The sequence below is a fragment of the Silene latifolia genome, chromosome Y (genome assembly GCF_048544455.1).
Source record: "Silene latifolia isolate original U9 population chromosome Y, ASM4854445v1, whole genome shotgun sequence".
Taxonomy (NCBI): Eukaryota; Viridiplantae; Streptophyta; class Magnoliopsida; order Caryophyllales; family Caryophyllaceae; genus Silene; species Silene latifolia.
Window position 1 is genome coordinate 404,652,729 of NC_133538.1, and position 19,933 is coordinate 404,672,661.

The following is a 19,933-nucleotide window of genomic DNA, read 5'->3' on the forward strand; positions in this document are numbered from 1 at the left end:
AAAAGTGGGGATTGCGAATTCTGTATTGCGTTTTTCGAATTGTCAATTGGATGTTGGGGATTGGGGATTGCGTGAATTTGTTATATGTTTTACTTTTCAATTTAATTATATTTTCTTATGAAATTTGGTGTTCTTAAGTTCATGACAATGATAATGGAACACTAGGGAAAAAAAAGTTGATGATTATCTGAGTTATACTAGTATTACCACGAAAGGCTAGTATGCATAGCCCAAACACTACCGTCTAAGTGATGAATTAGATTTAATTTATGATAGGTGATCGTGATTTATTGGTAATTTGGGAACTAAGAAGTAGTTTGTTAGCTTAATTAATGAATGAAGAAATAGAAAAAAAAATAGAGAAATAATGAAAATTAAAAGTTGCAGGCTTACAACATTGAAAAAGTTGTAAAAAATGAAGTAGAACGAGGGTAAGGGTGAGGATAGTTTAATTAATCAATATGAGAACCTCCTAAGACATTCTCAAAATTATGTCTTACCTGATTAAAAATGTCTTAATCTAGTGGTTAAAACGGATTATTATAGACAATAGGTTCCAAGTTCAAACCTTCTTCCCCTCTTTTCGCTACCCCACATTTAAAATTGCAGGTTCGCCTCGGCTCCGATACATTTTTTTAGTAGTAAGATTCTCGATTTCATACTATGAGCTACGACCTACATAATATTTTATAATTTTGACATTGTTAAATTGCATCCGCATTGAAACTTAGCGGTGTCGGTTGTTCAAAAATGACTAAAACAAAGAGACAAAAAACTTTTGATGTAGGCTTTACTCTTACTTTTTTTTCTTGGTTGGTTTTTTCAAAAAATTACTCACTAAATTGTTTAGTACATATTTATGACTTCTAATAAACTTAGTAAAATTATTTATCTCTTACTTTTATTTTTATAAATTGTGTACTTGTGTACATCTATTCTCTCCATCCCAATCACTGTGTCCTCTGTAAGGAGTATTTTATTGAAGGTAAACAAATGATTTGGACAAAGGGAGTAGTGTTTTTTCTTTCTTAATTTTACTTATTTAACTCCTTTAGATATGGATACTACGGATATACTGGAAAAAAGGGTTGAATGGATGCAATGCAATAATAGAACAGATTTAGTTGTATATAAATGGAGTCAAAGAGTTTCTTGATTTCGCGTTTTCTAATGCATCTTCAAATCATGATACCAATGATGAGAATGAGGAGGTCACCGTCCCTTGTGCTTGTTATACATGCAACAACAAGCGGCATAAGAAAAGAGATGATATATTTGAAGATTTAATGGTAAATGGTATTGTTCGTGGATATATTCGTTGGGTTTATCATGACGAATCTAAACCCTCTCTTAAAAGGCCTAGGACTGAATTAGGTGGAAATAATGATGATATAATCTCCATGATTCGTGAGTCTCATGATCCTATAATGTTGGTTGATGCACTAGATAAGGAATGCGAATATACAAATGATGATTGTCATGAAGAAGAGCCTCATAAAAAGCATGTCAATGAAGCGATTATAGATAAATTAATAAATGATGCACAACTTCCCTTGTATCCAGGCTGTGAAGAATTATCAAAACTGTCCTTTATTTTGAAACTATTCCAAATAAAATGCATGGATGGGATGACAAATAAGGCATTTTCTAGTATTCTTAAAATGTTTAAAAATACGTTGCCGAAAGGAGCTGATGTTCCGTCCTCATATTATGAAGCAAGAAAAATGATTACTGATTTAGGCTTCAATTATATAAAAATAGAGGCATGTGAAATGACTGTATGCTCTTTTGGAAAGAACACGTTAATCTTGAAAAATGTAGAATATGTGAGAAAAAGCGTGATAGGAGTTCTCCAAAGGTGTTACGTTATTTTCCAATAATTCCTAGGCTACAAAGGTTATTCATGTCTTCTAAAACGTCCGCTGACATGAGATGGCATTTTGAAAGGAGAAAGGATGATGGAGTCCTTAGACATCTCGCTGATAGTGAAGCATGGAAACATTTTGATAAGTTGTATCCATCATTTGCAGAAGAGTCACGAAATGTAAGGTTAGGCTTAGCAAGTGATGGGTTTAATCCATTTGGCGGATTAAGAAGTGATTATAGCATCTGGCCAGTAGTGATAGTTGTGTATAATCTACCGCCATGGATGTGTATGAAACAACCTTATTCTATTTTATCTTTACTAATTCCTGGAAAAAGTGCACCTGGAAATAATATTGATGTATATTTAGCACCTTTAATTGAGGAATTACAACAATTATGGGAAGTTGGATATACAACTTTTGACGTTGTTACGGGCGAGTATTTTAACATGCGAGCCACTATTATGTGGACTATTAATGATTTTCCTGCATATGCTAACTTATCTGGATGGTCTACTAAAGGTTATAAGGCATGTCCTTATTGTATGAGTGACACTAACTCTATGCGTTTGCCTAATTGCTCAAAAATTTGCTTCATGGACCATCGTTGTTTTTTGCCTATTGATCATACATGGCGATATAGTAAAACTTTTAATGGAAAGGAAGAGACAAGAGCATCTCCATCACAGTTATCAGGGCATGAGATTCTTTCAGAGGTTCATGAGTTTGATGGTATGAAGTATGGGGAAACTATTAGTCATACAAAGAGAGATGATAATTGGAAAAAGAAAAGTATTTTCTTTCAATTACCCTATTGGAGTAGCTTGTTGATACGTCACAACCTTGATGTTATGCACATCGAGAAAAATGTTTGTGACAATATTCTAGGCACTTTGTTGGACATCCCAGGAAAAACTAAAGATAGCATAAAAGCTAGACATGATTTGAAACTTGTGAAAATTAGAAAACATTTAGCTCCTAAACTTGTAAATGGGAAATGGCATATGCCACCAGCTCCTTATACATTGTCCATGGATCAAAAAGAAAAGGTTTGTAAATTTTTGGAAGGCATAAAGGTTCCTGATGGATACTCGTCTAACTTTTCCAAATGTATAAATTTAGACAAGCGTATGATATGGGGACTCAAATCTCATGATTGTCATGTAATTTTGGAACAACTACTGCCATTTGCGATCCGTGGAGTATCTCAGCCTAAGGTATATGAGGTAGTTTCTAAATTAAGCATATTTTTCAAGGAGCTATGTTCAAAGACATTGAAATTAGAAGTGTTAGATCACATGCAAGAACACATCATTCTTACATTGTGCGAGATGGAGAAAATATTTCTACCTTCTTTTTTCGATATTATGGTGCACTTGTGTGTTCACCTAGCCGTGGAAGCAAAGATAGCGGGACCTGTGCAATATCGTTGGATGTACCCACTAGAAAGGTATAAACTTTTGATAACTATTAAATACATTTTTTTTCGTCACTTTAAAATAAACTAACTCTCTAAATATTATTTTTTAGGCTTCTGCGCAGGTTGAAGTGTTACGTTCGCAATAAGAATAGACCAGAAGGTTCCATTGCAGAAGGATATATTATTGAAGAATGTATGCTTTTTTGTTCAAAGTACCTGTGTGAAATTGAGACAAAATATAACCAAACTGAAAGAAATGCGGATATCGAAATTGATGGTTATAAGGGTTTAGCGATATTCAAACCATCGTGGCATCCCTTTAGGTAAAGCTAAAACACGACATCTTACGGATATAGAGTTAATGCAGGCTCTAGATTACATTCTTAAAAATTGCGAGGAAGCCGAATCGTATATAAGGTCTGAAAATATTTTTAATTAATGAAACACTTGAAATATTATATATGTATGTTTTTTTTGATAATGATGCTTTTTTTTTTCTAGTGAATACAACGAAGGTGTGTTTGATGGAGATTTATTTGAATGGTTTCGTGATAAGGTATAGTTATTTCAATTACTTAGTCTTATTATCATATTTTCCAATAATAAGCATATTAGTTAACAAACATTTTTCTAATTAGGTGTCAAGTCTATCCAATGACGGGGGTGACCAAGTGCTTACGGATCTACAAATATTGTCTTGAGTCCTTTCAAGGAGTTCAATGTTACGGTGGTTTCTTAGCAAATGGTTTCCTAAGTTTCATACAAAGGACGTTGAAAAAAAAAGGAGAAACCAGAATAGTGGCATTATGGTAAAGGGGTCTGGATGTGACTACTTTGGGATTCTAACAGAGATTATTTGTCTTATTTGGATGGAAAACGTGTTAATTTATTTTGTTGTGATTGGTGGGATGTTCATAATCAAGGTAGAGGTGTAAAGGTTGACAAATTTGGCTTTGTTAGTGTCAATGCTAAAAAGAGATTGCACACAAATGAGCCTTTTGTGCTGATGTCTCAAGCTGAACAAGTTTTTTATGTTAAAGATGGGATTGATCCAAACTGGATCATAGTCATCAAGACTCATGCACGACATCATTACGATGTTCCGAAACGAATGTGTTCATGATGATGGAGATGCATTGCAACAAAGTCATCCAGAATCTACACTCGATGAGTTTTCAGCTTCAATAGGGAAGGATGATATCCATAATATATCAGATCTTAGAGATGACATAGGAGACATAATAGTTGATTCAAATGATCAAAATCAACCTAAAGTGGCTAATGGCACCGAGACGAGATATGATGACGTCGATGATAACTTTAACGATGTAGATGATTATAGTGATTCGAATGGTGATGAAGAGAGTGGCGAAGATACGATATATAGCATAATAGTCCTTTTTATAAGTATTTTGATACCGTATTGATATATTTTCATGTTAATTGGATTTTAAGTACTCTTTGCTTCATTAAAAACTTTGTTTGATTAACCCTAATACTTAACATTTGTTTCTTTTAAGTTTCCTGTTTTTTTTATTATCTAACATTTTTTTGTTGTGATAGCGGCAAAATGTCACAAAGAGGAAAAGATCACAAGCGGATATGCCTACGGTTGTGTCAAATATGTATGAACAACAAAGGCTCTTGAATATCCAAGCCAACAAAAGAAAATTAGAATCATTGAATATCAAAAACATTGGCGCTTCGTTGTCAAGCTTAGTTGATTCTACTATGGAGAAAAGAGGAAAGGTAAGCAAAGAACAATATTAGATGAAGATGAAGATTATGAACTTAATGTTGATGAGGATGATCAACTTTTAGGAAAAGAGTCCGAAAAAAACACAAAGCTTGATCTTTGGAAGAAAGGTATTAGTACTTTAATGTGTATTCTTAAGTATATGGCTTATCAATACCTTAATCGCTATTGTTAAATTCCATTATATTGAACACGATAAATTTATTTGTTATATTTATTTCTAGAAAAAGCAAGCTGGAATGAAAGGAAGTAAGAGAGGTATCTACATCCAACCACAATTGCTTGCCAACCTTTTAAAAATGAACAACAGACAACAAAGGGAAGTGATAAGGGATGATGAACTAAGATCGGTTTCTACAGCTATGAAAGTCGTCAAAGAAGGTAAATTTGATATATGTTTTTGTTTTGAAGAAAATCAGCTTCTCATTAATAAAAGAGAAAAATTTTCTTACAAAGCAACCCTCTAAAACCACGAAACTACTTGAATGATAAGATCGACTACCTCGTCTAGGAAACTCTCGCTAACAACTGTAGGCAAACCATTTTGAGCAGCCAACCAAGTAATTAGAGCATGTCTAGGCATTATCACAAGATCCAGCAGAGACTTTGCCCATTGGAGATTAGGATATATGCCATGAAAAACTGAGTAAATCTTCAGTGACATCAGCCAACAACATTCCCCATTTATCCTTACTCAAGCAGTTCCCCTCTAAAATGATTTGCTCATCAATAGCTTGTATCTCAGGAGCAGTCCCAAGCAAACCTTTGTAATAGTCCAGAAAAGCCTCGTAAATCCCCTCAAAACCAGTACATTCAGTCCCTTCAATATTCCTAATCTTACTGATATGACAGCTACTTCTTTTAGCAGACCAGACTTAGCAAAGAAAAAAGAAGTACTGGCATCCATCATTTTACATCAAAAATTTTTGCTCTTTGATAGACCATGCTCAATTCAAAGATTTTTTAAATTCCAATAATTCTGAGATAAAGTTTCCTCTAAATGAAGGAGTACAGAGTTCGAGGGGTCCCTTTGAATCTGAAGCTGATATTGAGCCAACTCATTTTTAACAGCTTTAACTCTATCACCACATTAAAATAAGCCTGCTGATGCGACTTTTTAAATTCTCTCTTGGCATCTTAAGGTGATCTGACCAATTTGTACATGTTTTTTTTTTTTTTTTTGGTGAAATGTGAGAAATATATTAATATGAAAAATATAATTACATTATGGTGATCATACAAAAGATATCATTCTATAAGACGCATTTTAGTCAGCCAATCTCGTTCTGCAAGATTCATCACTGTTCTTTCCCGGGTTCGAACTCTTGATCTCATATTCTCCAATATAGCACCTGCCACCCTTTCAGGCCTAAGCAAAATCATCTCATTCCTACTTCTATTTCTCTGTTTGCCATACCTGTACATCAAGCTCATCACTATGGCATTTTGTACTCCCTTCCTCAAGCCCCGTGCTGTTCTACTACCGCACCACTCAACCAAATCCCTGATAGGGAATGTCCAGGCAGTGTTCCTGTTCAGCTCCAACACCACTCTTCTACTGTAAGGGCACTCACAGAACAAGTGCTCAATTGTTTCATCAGCTATGCCACACAGGTAGCATTTCTCCTCAATGATCACCCCAACCCCGACTAGCCTCTCTCGTATTCGGTGCCTTATGAGCAACCATCCATCCCATAAATTGATGTTTAGGGATTGTCCATCCATTCCAAACTGCCTTATCCCACTGAATTCTTGGCCTTGTACCTCTGAACCGGTCATAGCAACAACCACAGGAGAGTACCCTCCTGGTTGAACACTCCACTCTCCATTGACATAACCATTCCTCATTTCTTCCTTAACCTTGCATATTCTCCTCCATACCCAACTTGAGTTCAAACTAGGCTTGTATTCCATCCACTCCTGACCCTTAAGATAGTTACTTTACACCCAGTTAACCCAGATAGAGTCTCTTTGTGTAGCAACCCAGTCCACCAGTCTTCCTACCATTGCCTTGTTCCAAAATTCCTGGTCTTTGATCCCCAAATCACCTTCCTCCTTAGGTCTGCAAATTGTGTCCCATCCCACTAGGGGAGCCCTCCTGTAGTCTGCTGAGTTATCCCAGAGGAAATTCCTACAAACTGCTTCAATCCTTTTGATGATTCCTTTGGTGAGAACAAACATAGATGCCCAGTAAGAGTGTAAAGAATTAAGCACACTCTTTACTATGACTAACCTACCTGCATAAGAGAACTTTCTTGCCCCATACCCATGTATCCTTGCACATATTTTATCCACAAGACACTCACAATCTTGCTTCCTGAGTCTTGTAGTCTGGATTGGCATACCAAGATATTTAAAAGGGATGCTCCCTTCACTGAAACCTGATATCTGCAATATCTCAGATTTAAGTTGCTCATACCTGAAGTAGGCATTAGATTTTGAGGCACTAACTTGCAGTCCAGAAGCATTAGAAAATGTAGAAAATGATTGTAACAACAACATCATAGAAGTGGCATCCCCCTTACTGAAGAGCATGACATCATCAGCAAACATAAGACTAGTGAGTCTTTGTTTCTTGCACATAGGATGGTAGTGAAAATCAGGCTTTGAGGAAGCATATTGCAAGGAACGAGTCAGGTACTCCATACACAATGTGAAAATCAAGGGGGAGAGAGGATCCCCCTGTCTTAAGCCCCTCTTCCCCTGGAAGTAGCCAAACATTTCTCCATTTAAAGAGAGGGAGAAGGTAGTTGTAGTAATGCATTGAAGAATCATTGCTTTAAAATCAGATGGGAATTGGAGCTCCTCTAAAAGATTCTCAACAAAGCACCACTCTACAGTATCATATGCTTTCTGCAAATCTATTTTAAACATACATCTTGGTGAAGCATGAGTCCTTTCATATAGCCTGATCAAATCTTGACAGATTAAGATGTTCTCTTGGATGCTTCTTTGCTGAATAAAAGCTCCCTGGTTCTGTCCTACAATGTGAGGTAACACTTCAGCTAGTCTGGAACAAAGCAGCTTTGAGATGACTTTGTAAACAACATCAGCTTTGAGATGACTTTGTAAACAACATTACAACAGGCAATTGGTCTGAATTGGAGCACACTTTTTGGCCTGTCACACTTAGGAATTAGTGTAACATTCGTGGAGTTAAACTGCTTGAGTAGTTGCCTGCTTTGGAAAAAATCTTGGACTGCTCTTATAACATCCCCTCCTATCTCCCCCCAAGCATCTTTGAAAAACTTACTCGTGTAACCATCTGGCCCTGGTGATTTAATATCAGGAATACTAAAGAGAGCTTCTTTAATCTCCTCCCCAGTCACAGGTTTCCTTAGCATATGCCAGTGGTCAGCAGTACACACAGGTCCTTGAGCAATGATTCTTCTATGTATCTTCTTAGTCTCTTTACTTGATCCAAGTAGAAGTTGATAGTAGTCAATAAATGCCTTCTGAATTTGCTCCTGAGTCTCACACACCTTGCTTGTCATGTCCTCAATCATAGCAACCTTGTTCATATTCCTTCTCCTTTTCAGCAGACCATGAAAGTATGAGGTATTTACATCCCCATCCTTTATCCAATTATGGTTAGATTTCTGAACAAGGAAGCTTTCCCTGGCCTTAGCTAGCTCCTGCAGCTGAATAGAGGCTTCATATTCTTCAGTGATCTTTTGCACATTAGTAGGATCCCTGTTAATCCCTTCCTGCAACCCCTCCACCTTTTTCTGTAGAATAGCAGCTGCATTTTCAATATCAACAAACACTCTTTATTCAGCTCCTTAAGGACAGCTTTCATACCTTTCAAATTCTTTGCCAGTCTAAACATGGGTGTACCCGTGAAGCCAGCATCCCAATTCTCCCTCACCAAAGGAATGAACTTCTCTGAACCACCCCACATGTTGTAATATTTGAAATTTCTTTTACCCTGACTGTGACTAGTGCTCTTTAATAAGCAAGGTGTGTGATCCATCAAACCCTCAGGCAAAAAATGAGCATATATATCAGGAAAGGAGTCACACCAGACTTGATTGACCAAGAACCTATCAATTACGCTATATATACGCTCCTCGGGCTTCATTTTATTGTTCCAGGTAAACAAGGCTCCTCAAAGAAACATCCACCACCCCACAATGTGCATTACATCTTCTAAAGGTTCCATTTCACCAGGTGGAGTATTACCCCTACTCTCTCTCGATGCATTCGAACACGATTGAAGTCTTCTCGCAATTGCCCATGGTCCATTAACCAGGTTCGAAATCTTCCTCAAGCTATCCCACAGAGGCTCTCTCTCATGTTGTCCATTGAAGGCATACACCATAGTTAACCAAAAACTCCTCCGATCCACCAAAGAATCAACTTTCATATGAACAAATTGAGCATTGTATTCTATCACATTCACCCTAAAGCAACTTGGCTTCCAAATGATCCAAATGCGTCCTCCAGAATGATATCCCGAATTTGTAGTGATGCACCAATTAGAAAAACTATTCGCAGCCTTTTGAAAGGCTTTATTCTTTATTTTTGTTTCAAGTAAACCAAATAAACCTATATTATTAGCTTGCAAAAAATTATTTATATCTCTTTGTTTGCCTACTCTATTCATTCCTCTTATGTTCCAGAATCCTATCCTATCCATTCGATAAAATAGTATTTGAAGCATTACCCATTTCAGAACTGATCTTCTTAGGAGGGAGGCAAAGCAACCTCCTTATAAGAGTAAGCTCCAAAACTCTCATTCTTTGTACCCCTCCTTTGGTCTCTCATTACTATGCATCTTCACAAACCTCTTTCTAGGAGTATGAAACCCCACAACAGATCTCCCCTCCACATGAGTAGTGTCTGAATCTGCTGGCTCGGGAGCCTAGCAGGGGCATTCACCTTCTGCACTGGCCTCCATTCCTTCCTAATGAGTTGCTGGTTTGATTTCTTTGGTTCCCCCTTCCTACAATTCTCCATTTCATGGCCCATACCCTTGCATTTCATACAAATTCTGGGTTTCCATTCATACTCAATATCCACCTTAACCACATCTCCATTCTCATCTTTAAACGATACATTCTTTGGCAATGGTTGGTCCACCTGCAACTCCACCATAACCCTAGCATACCCTAACCTTGTTCTTTCCTCTGTGGCCACATCACATTTCACATACTTGCCTACCATATTAGTAATCTTAGGAAGACCTTTGCCCCAAAATTTGATAGGCAGTTTATGAATTTTAATCCATGCAGGCACAGTTTTCACATTTTCCTTACTCATCTCCATGTCCTTCTCCCATGGCTTGACAATCATGGGTTTATTATCAAAGAGGTAATGCCCTGAACTTAGAACTCTATCTTTCATCTCCAAGGTTTTGAAACGAACTAGGAATATCCCATTTGGCATGAATGATATTTTGTCGATGTTAAACTTTGTCCAAATTCTCCTTATGAAACCTTCCACAATCTCCCATGGCGGGTTAGCACCTAGGATAAAACACACTACTGCTTGCTTCCAGTACTCTACCTCTTCTTCAACGTCCTCTATTTGGATCTGTAACATCTCCTCTTGCTCATCCTTCTTATCATCTTCAGTATTTTCAATCTCCTCAGTCTCTGTTTCTCCATTTTGTTCAGGGTTTTCTAGGTTTACTATCCCCTGTTCCAAACTGTCTTTCACATATTCTTCCTCCTCATCACTTTCCTCTATCTCCTCACCAGTTTCTCCCTCCTCTTCCGTCTCCACAACCAATTCTGGTATTCCTACTATGTCATGTATCTTTTTGGATTTGCCTATCTCATCAACATCTGGTCCTTCTAAAGCAGCGTTAGGGTTACTCTGTTCCATGTTTTCAATTTCTTCTACTACTTCTTCATCGTCCTTCTTCTTTGCAATGATACTCCTTCCTCTCAGGTTCATGTCACGCTGACGTTGTTGGCTAGTTTTCCTAGCCATACGCACGAACAATGGCGGCACTAGTCGTTCATTCTCTTTCTCTCTCTAGGTTTTTGTTTTTTTCTGATTATATCCCAATTTGTACATGTTACATCCCCTAATATCTTCCCTCCATATCTCCCTAACCATGTCTGCAAAATTAGTATCCTGACCCCAACAGTTTAAGTATCGACCTGCTTAGGCCTTTGAGTCTCGGTAGTAGGCGGGGTCACAGCCAATGGAGAATGATCGATATCCCAGCCACCTGGCATCAACAAAAGAGAGGGGGAAGCTACTTGCCAAACAGAATTGACCAACAATCTATCCAACTTCATCCACTTCCTATCCACCTCCTCCTGCTTATTCGTCCAAGTGTTGAGGCAACCATGTGTAGTGAGCTCCTCTAACCTGCACAAAGAAACAGAATCATTAAACTCCTCTATAGCCCGAAGATTAGGTGGATTATTACTGATTCTTTCCTCCAAGCTCCTGACACAGTTGAAATCTCCCAGCAAACCCAAGGACAAGTAGGTTTACATTCTTTGCATAAAAGACCACAACCTACTTTGCCATCCAAAGAATTAAGACCATAGACAAAAGAGACCTGAATCAAGGGACAACCAGGAGCTTCACATTGCTTAACAACTTTATTCATACCTCTAATATTCCAAGTCCCTAACTTCATGGAGAAGGTAAAGAAGGTGGATCAGCCTGCTCACTAACATCCTGTTCCTCAAAATGGAGTTGCACTCTATCCCCTACCACTACACTCAAAATGGGAACCACTCTTTTGGTCATCTGTGTGCTAATCAGAGAGCTATCTGAATTAGAAACCTGGGCCACTTCATTATTTGCACTGAGTAATTCAAGCTCCTCATTGGGTACAACCTCTCTGGCTTTCTCCTTAACTGCCTCCTTAGCAACCTCTGGTACAAGATCAACTGTCACTCTGCGTTCTCCTTAATCGCCTCCTTTACTTGTGCCTGAGCAGGCTTAGATTTTAATAATCTGCACTTATCCACTTCATGTCCCAACTTCTTACAATGAGAACAATAATATGGTAACCACTCATACACTACCCTTTGCAGAACTTCCCCAAAAGGAGTATACAATAGAACATCATCAGGTAACCCGAGATACATCCACTTTCACCATAATCTGAGCAAAAGATAATCTCTCCTTATGTGTTGTAACTGGGTTAGCATATAATGGAGTTCCAATCTTACTAGCAATTTTACTCAAAGCTTTCTCACCGTAAAATTGGATCCAATTCAGGAAAGGTAACCCAAGCTGGCACCCGAGAAACACTATCCAACTCCTTTGAGATTTGAGGAGTCCATCTCTTCAACACGAGAGAATGATTTGATATATGTTAACATCTCCTTTGACATATTTTTCATTTGAGTGACTCTATTTTGTTTGATACAGTCATTTGCAGTCAACAACAAATTAGTATTAGTGAAGACAGTGAAGACATTGATAACAATGATGGTATATAATACGTTATCATACACTACTGTCATTTGTACCACATATATTTGCAGTTATTCATATATTTATATTTTCTTTCTACATAATATAGATATCAACAATGAGGAATTTGAGCATTTTATGGCGATGGAAAGAGGTACTTACAAATTTTTAATATGATAATAATTATAGACTATGTCAAGCATTAAATTTAGCTTTTTAAAATAATTTTTAGTATTAATGCAAATCTATCTTTAAACTGTAGAGAATAATGGCCACATTTACAATGGTGATGAAGAGCTGATCCAGGTGGAAGGTAGAATTTTTAACCAAAAAGTATTTGTACCGTGATATTATGCTAGAAATACATACACGATTTTTCTGGGTTGAAAAGTGATTTTTACAAGTTGTGAATTGAATGCATTTCCTTGAATAAGAAGATTCTTTTGACTGAAAATTGTAGTGTAGTTTTTATGCGCTCACACGATTTCTGGAGCTGAAAATTGATATCTACAGGTTTTAAATTTGATGCTTTTATGCTGTAAGATTATTTTGTGGACTAAAAACTAATACTTTGTTGCTTATTATTTTTTTTATAATCTTATCATTTGATTTCAACGGAGATCGAAAATACTTTACAAAATCTTGCTGGAAAGAGGCCAAGTGGAGATGATGGTTTTGGTAATGAATCTGAACGTTACGCAAATGGATTAGTTGCTTATTTTTTTTATAATCTTATCATTTGATTTCAACAGAGATCGAAAATACTTTACAAAATCTTGCTGGAAAGAGGCCAAGTGGAGATGATTGTTTTGGTAATGAATCTGAACGTTACGCAAATGGATTAGTTGTTTATTTTTTTTTTTAAATCTTCTCATTTGATTTCATCAGAGATTGAAAATACTTTACAAAATCTTGCTGGAAAGGGGTCAATTGGAGATGATGGTCTTGGTAATAAATCTGAATGTTACGCAAATGAAGACAAAGAAATGATTATTGTTGATAACGAGTTAATTTATCAAGGTATTTTCAATTTTTTTAAGTAATTTTTCTTCTTGCTGACATGCTAATATGATATTTATACTTCTTGCTAATATGGAGACAAAGACATGCTAATATGATATTTATACGCAAATGGTATATTGAATTAAAAAATCTTATGATATTTATACTTCTTACTGACATGCTAATATTGCCTTGTATATTATCATATCATACAAAACTTTAAAACAAAAATAATCATGTTGTTTAGGTAAGGTGAAGAAAACAAGAGGCCCTGTTTATTGTAAAAAGCTTACTGAATTAGCTCCCGGGGAAAAGGTTTTTATAGAGTTTAATGAAGATGGTATTGCCGTTGGTGATTATAGCAGAACATTTTCATATTTTATTGGGGAACAAGTTAGGAATCGGAGTGTTTGTCCAGTACAAGTCTCTGAGTGGGAAGACTACACATCTGAGACACTGGATCACCTGTGGAGATGCATTATGGTAATATGATTTGTATATATATATATACACATATATATAAGTTATTAATTTTTTTTTTCGTACTGTGTGTTTTTGTACATTTAGGAGAAATGTGATTTTGACAACCCATATTTAAGAAAAGAAGGGATAATGAAACATGCTAGGGAGTTGTTTAGAGATAGTAGGCATAAATTGAGGCGCAAATATATTATTGAGCCAAACTTCACTACAAAGGATGATCAGTTGAAAAATAAGCCTAAAGAAATGCTTAACGCGGATTGGAAATATTTGGTTGAACTTTGGCGCACACCAAAATTTCAGGTAATACAACATATTTTGGTGCTTTTAAATTGATAATTATCTCATTTTACATATTTCTTATTGATTGTCTTTACAAGAACTACATTAATTAATGTCTCTAAACAGGAAAAGAGTGAAAAAGCTAAACGAAATAGGTCTTTTCAGAAAATGCCTCATTAAACTGGTTCTAAAAGTCACGCACGGGTTAAAGAGGATATTGTAAGTGTTTTTACATTTTATATACAACTAGTTTTAAAACCTGTGAAAATTCACGGGATTTGTGCTGGTTTCCTTTTTTTATCCAAATATATTAGTGCAAAGTAGGAGGGCGTATTTGATTTGGTTATTCAAACTATACTAAGACTCGAGTTAAGAGTTGTGAACTAAGTTTACCGAATTACCGCAAAACTGCAAAATTATACCTTGACATTAATACTGATCAATATATAGCATGTTATAAATAGATGGATGTATTCTTTTAAGCTGCCATATGGTTTGTCATGTGATGCTTCATCAGCTTAAAGCCTTAAAAGTTCCGCTCGCAAGCGCTCCGCCATCGTCAGACAAAGTCAGTACACACTCTGCAAGTGAGAACCAACTGAAAGAAATTGTTAGCATAATCATCACACTGACATTGAATTCATGACCAAATTTTTTCAGCTTTGTGTGTTATTCATCCTCCAAGGTCTGGTAACACTAATTTTATACTTCACTTAATAGGGCAAATTTATAAGGGAGGTGACTTTCTGTTTTCTCTCAATTGAATGACAACTATAACCGATGCCATCAATTGAGGGGAAATAGAATAGATACCGAAAGGTTTTGAAATGGAGGAGAATAAGAAAATGTAGTTTAACTGTTGAAATAATGGTGTCGATTTTTTTAATGGATACGCAAGAAATAAGGTGAAGCCTCCTTTGAGTATAGTATGCATTAGATATGTTGTCACGTGGACTTGGCTGTCATGCTTTTTAATTATATTTATAGATAGATATTTATCCTTATACAATTACTGATATTATTGTGTTGTAATTGTAGAAGAAGAAAAATGGAGGAAAATGTTCAAGAGTAGATATGTTGTTGGAAACTCGTCAAAGGACATCAGATAAACCTGTCAATTCTACTAATTTCGCTTGTAACATGCATGCAATAGTAAGGAAACTTAGTATCGCGTTATTTTATAATGTTTACAAAAAATAAATTCACTAGCTAAATTTTTTTCATCATTGCAGGATGAAGTAAAAAGGCTAAAGAAAGAAAGAGATGAAGGACTTAATCAAAAGACAGATGATGAAATTATTGCAGAAGTTCTTGGAAAAGACAGTCATGGATATTTGCGTTGTTATGGACGCGGTAGAAGTATCACCCAATATTTTGGAGTAAAACCTTCACGGTTAGATCTTGCTAATGAAGTTATGTTAGTTAAGAGAACCACGACGGATACCTTGGAAGAAGCTAAAAAAGAGTTAGAGGCTGCTAACAAAAATGCCGAAGAAGCTCGGAAAAATGCTGAAGCAGCCAAAAAAGAAGCTGAAGCAACAAGAAATGAAGTCGATGAAAAAATTGCAGCTAATAACAAAATTTGGGAGGAGAAGTTTGCTCAATTGTCGAAAGCACATGGTATAGGATCGTCTCGCCAAGGTTTGTACAAACTTTACAGTTTTTAGGTAAATATAATAAATAATCTCATAGATCATAAATAGGTGGAAAGGATAGAAAAAGTAGCCTCCTCCGTCTTAGTACTAAAACGAAAATAGGGTCAGATATAATTCAATATGGTTTAGTAGGACAAATTTTAGGTTTTGCGTTTTTCTATGAAATTTACTTGTGTCTTATTTATTCTATATGAGTATATTGGACTCGTCTTAAGCTTAATCTTAAATGACAATTTGTTTAGAAAGAGCGACGTAGAAATTCGTATTTGTAATTTTTTTTAAGTTTACGAGTTTTTTTTTGCAGGTTAACATTTTACTCTCACAAAGCTGACGCGTTGCATCCACATGAAGCAGGCACCTATATTAGATTATTTCAAGCTACATTTTTAAGTTATTTACAAGAAAGAATAATTTTTTTAATAATTTGAGATGTAAATTTTGGTTTGATTAAAGACATATTTTTTATGTTTTACTAAATACTTTGGTAATATAAACATATTGTTTTGCACGTATTCCTCTCATTTGTTATTTGTGACAAGTAGTTTCATAATGTATTTGCCACGCCTTTATTTGTAATTAAAAATTGTTTAGCCATGTGATATAAATATTCAGTCACGGAATAGCTACATCGCTTAACAACATTTAGCCACGCAAACAAATATTCTGCCACGGAAAAACGACATCTTTAACAACATTTAGCCACGGAAATAAATATTTTGCCACGGAAAAGCTACATCTCTTAACAACATTTAGCCACGAGACTTTTTTTTATTGTCACAGTAGTTTCACTTGTTAGCCACGGGAATATTTGTTTGCCACGAATTTATATGTTGTGGCTAAAAAGGTGTTTGCCACGGGAATAATAGCTTGCCACGAAATTTAGCCACGTAAAAATCCGTGGCAAAAAAGAAAAACATTAGCCACATATTAATTTTTCCCATGGCTATTTGATAGCCACGGCCACTTGGGCCACGAAAGATTTTCCGTGGCAAACAGCTTTAGCCACGGGAATTTGACACTTGCGTCACGGATTTAAACGTGGCGCAAGTGGTCAATTGTTGTAGTGGGTAGTCGGCTTAGCACCCGACCCCTGGTTGTTGTTGGTGTTCGTAGCTGGCTTCTGATAAGAATTACCGCCATTGCGGTTACCTCCCCCGTTGTTGCTTTTGACCTCCTCAGTTGTTCCATGACCCAGCCGATCTGTTGCTCGCAAAACTCTGTGCCGGTCCCTAAGAAAAACTCCCCTGTCCCGACCTCTGGTAACCCCTGTTTGCCGCACTGGTGCACTCATGTCTCTTGTGGCCTACACCGCCACAGTTAAAGCAGGTCACACCCCAACTACCACCACTACTACCACGGCCACTCCCGTATGAAGCCCCAGCACTAAACCTTGAACCAGAAGAATATACTCTAGCCTGAGTGTGGTTGCCCTTCTTGTAGCTTGATTGGCCACCACCCTCGCTCTCAGCCTTTCTTTTCTCATCACCTCTCTCCCGGGCCATCTCTACTAATCTCTCAGCTCTCCCAGCCCTCTCATAAGCTTCCTTAACATCAGTAAGGACTCCCACGGGTAACTTATCCATTATCTTGGGGGTTAACCCCTTCTCGAACCTCAGAGCTAGGTTCTCCTCACTCAATCCCATATTCACAGCATATCTAGACTTCTCATTAAATTGCTTGTAGTACTCAGCCACAGACATCTCAGAGGTCATCTTGAACCCATCAAACTCCTCCCTTAACTTACTCCTCACATGCTCCGGCACAAACTCCCTCTTCATAGCTTTCCTAAACTCATCCCAAGGGATAGCAGGCAGCCCCTGCTTCTCATACATCTCTCTAGCACTCACTTTCACCTTATCCCACCACTCTCGTGCTGCCTCCCTTAAGTAGAACGTAGCTTGTTCTACCCTCATGTCATCCTGACAATGTACCAGATCCAGAATATTCTCCATCTCACGATGCCAATTGTCAAGAAGAATTGGCTCCCCGGTTCCCTTATACTCTTTCGGGTTAAACCTCGCTATATAGAGACTGATCTTAGAGTGATCAACCTCCTTATATTTTCCCACTCTCTTTAGGGCCTCCGTAAGAGCGTGTTGATGCTCCAACATCTTAACTATATCGTCAACGTTCATGCTCTCAGCTCTCGCATAAAAAGCGGTTTTCTTTGGCGGTATCTTGAAACTATATAAGAAAAGGTAGATATAAACATACATACTATAACCCAAAACACGAAAACAGCCTGCCCAGAACCCACTCGATCGAGTGCCAAAACCTACTCGATCGAGTTGAGGCTACTCGATCGAGTGCCCAACATACTCGATCGAGTGCCCCGACTCCAAACCTCAAACAGACCTTCTGATCTCTAACATACTCGACCGAGCTGACAAGCCACTCGATCAAGTGCCCTCTACTCGATCGAGTGCCCTATGTACTCGATCGAGTACCCCAAAACACGGTTCTGACCATAAAAACGTCAACTATCCACTCGATCGAGTCAGACCCACTCGATCGAGCACCTCACCCACTCCGTGCCCCCCACTCGATCGAGTCATGCAGACTCGTGAATTCTACCCGCATGTTATCTCACTTCCCAATCTTACATATATTACCACACTTTCAATACTATCACAAATACTCATGTTTTCTAGCGATTCTATACACAATCAACGAACAATTCTACTCATGTTATCAAAATGCCACGTTATAAACAACCAATATGCTTTTCATTCAATTTACATATAAAACGTATCTCTTCTCTTTAAACCATACTTTCAATTCTCCACTTCCAACATCCAACAGTTTACAACACACACCGTTATGCACACATTTGAACCAACAGACAACACATACGACCTTGACACATACCCCCCTGTGACCGGTTCAAAATTGCAGGGCGAGTTCGCGACTTTAGGACGTCTCCCAAGCCTTTCCATTAGCTCCTACAACTTTTACCCCGGGTTCATTTTAATTGACTCCCTATATTCATTAAGTTCATTAGTTACAGGTTTCAGGATCGTCGCTCTGATACCACTTTGTGACACCCCCATACTCCGAGTGCCTTACCAGGACCACTCAGGTATAAAGATGTCACCATCTCGGTTTCCCGAGGCAATCATAATCAAAAGACAATAAAGAAACCACATTTAAATAGTATAAAGTTTAGTGAATACAATCCAAAACCAACTGATAAAAATACGGTTACATGTTCTTAAACCAACTGATGATCAACTAAATAAAATGTCTGACAAACTATCAAGCTACAGTGGAAGACTCTATCATCTCGTGGTGACTTATCCCAGCTAGCCCATACGTCCCGACTCATACCTGCTCAACAACTGCTCACAATCCCCGCATGGATCACCACAGTTTTTCAAAACAAAGACGGGGTCAGTACTAATTACACAATCAAATATATAATCATTATAAGACAGAAACCAACAAATCTCAACCGTCACATAACCCAAACTCCATAATCACTCCTCATCACTGACTATACACTAAAGTGTGTAGTCCTGCCAGAGTACCCGTCGCAACATGTTACTCCACTCCGCCAGTGGGGGACCGCAGCCGTTCCCACCTAAGCCCCGCTCATACTATAGAGCGCATAACCCAAATCCATTAATGTGCACATCCCTTCTGTGGCGGGTTCCACAGAAGGCGAATAATGGGCGTGAAGCCACTCCCGCAAGTGACCCCACTCAGCCAGGGATGCACCCCGAATACCACAGACAGATACAAACAATTACAACTATCAACAGTAACCAATTCCAACAACCGTCACAATACAAATACGATATTATACAACAATCACAACCAACAACCAACACATTATGTGACTAATACTAATTAGGGAAACCCTACTTGGAATGCAACACACGCAGATGATCTCAACAGCTGTATCAAAAAGCCTCCTCTACGAATCCTCCTCCTAACATATCATCACATAATCACTAACCATACAAAACTAACACAATTCCCCAATCCCCCAAATTAGGGTTTAAACAAACTTGATTAAATAATATAAAATAGGTACGTAGATCTTACCCTCGATTGAAGGATCACAAAGATGTAAAGAACGATG

General features: G+C 37.5%; 2 protein-coding genes across 5 annotated transcripts; both read left to right on the forward strand.

Moving 5' to 3' along the window:
* The first annotated feature begins 1,119 nt into the window (after nucleotides 1-1,119).
* LOC141634289 (uncharacterized) lies at nucleotides 1,120-4,712 on the forward strand. The gene is made up of 6 exons (XM_074446513.1): nucleotides 1,120-3,315; nucleotides 3,396-3,478; nucleotides 3,787-3,841; nucleotides 3,924-4,030; nucleotides 4,209-4,309; nucleotides 4,353-4,712. Exons 1-6 carry the CDS (start codon nucleotides 1,781-1,783, stop codon nucleotides 4,710-4,712), a joined length of 2,241 nt encoding a protein of 746 aa, XP_074302614.1. The 5' UTR covers nucleotides 1,120-1,780.
* A 557-nt stretch (nucleotides 4,713-5,269) lies between these two features.
* LOC141632936 (uncharacterized) lies at nucleotides 5,270-16,356 on the forward strand. Of its 4 annotated transcripts, XM_074445434.1 has the most exons (12): nucleotides 5,270-5,422; nucleotides 12,386-12,448; nucleotides 12,540-12,584; nucleotides 12,693-12,742; nucleotides 13,048-13,108; nucleotides 13,183-13,242; nucleotides 13,319-13,450; nucleotides 13,680-13,915; nucleotides 14,000-14,215; nucleotides 15,233-15,346; nucleotides 15,427-15,835; nucleotides 16,154-16,356. In XM_074445434.1, the coding sequence occupies exons 1-12, from the start codon at nucleotides 5,281-5,283 to the stop codon at nucleotides 16,156-16,158; spliced, it is 1,533 nt and encodes a 510-aa protein (XP_074301535.1). In that variant the 5' UTR covers nucleotides 5,270-5,280; the 3' UTR covers nucleotides 16,159-16,356. The 4 variants fall into 4 exon arrangements, with proteins under 4 accessions (XP_074301535.1, XP_074301536.1, XP_074301538.1 ...); XM_074445435.1 differs by lacking the exon at nucleotides 13,048-13,108 and having other exon boundaries at nucleotides 12,693-12,743; XM_074445437.1 differs by lacking the exon at nucleotides 14,000-14,215.
* The last annotated feature ends 3,577 nt before the right edge of the window (nucleotides 16,357-19,933 follow it).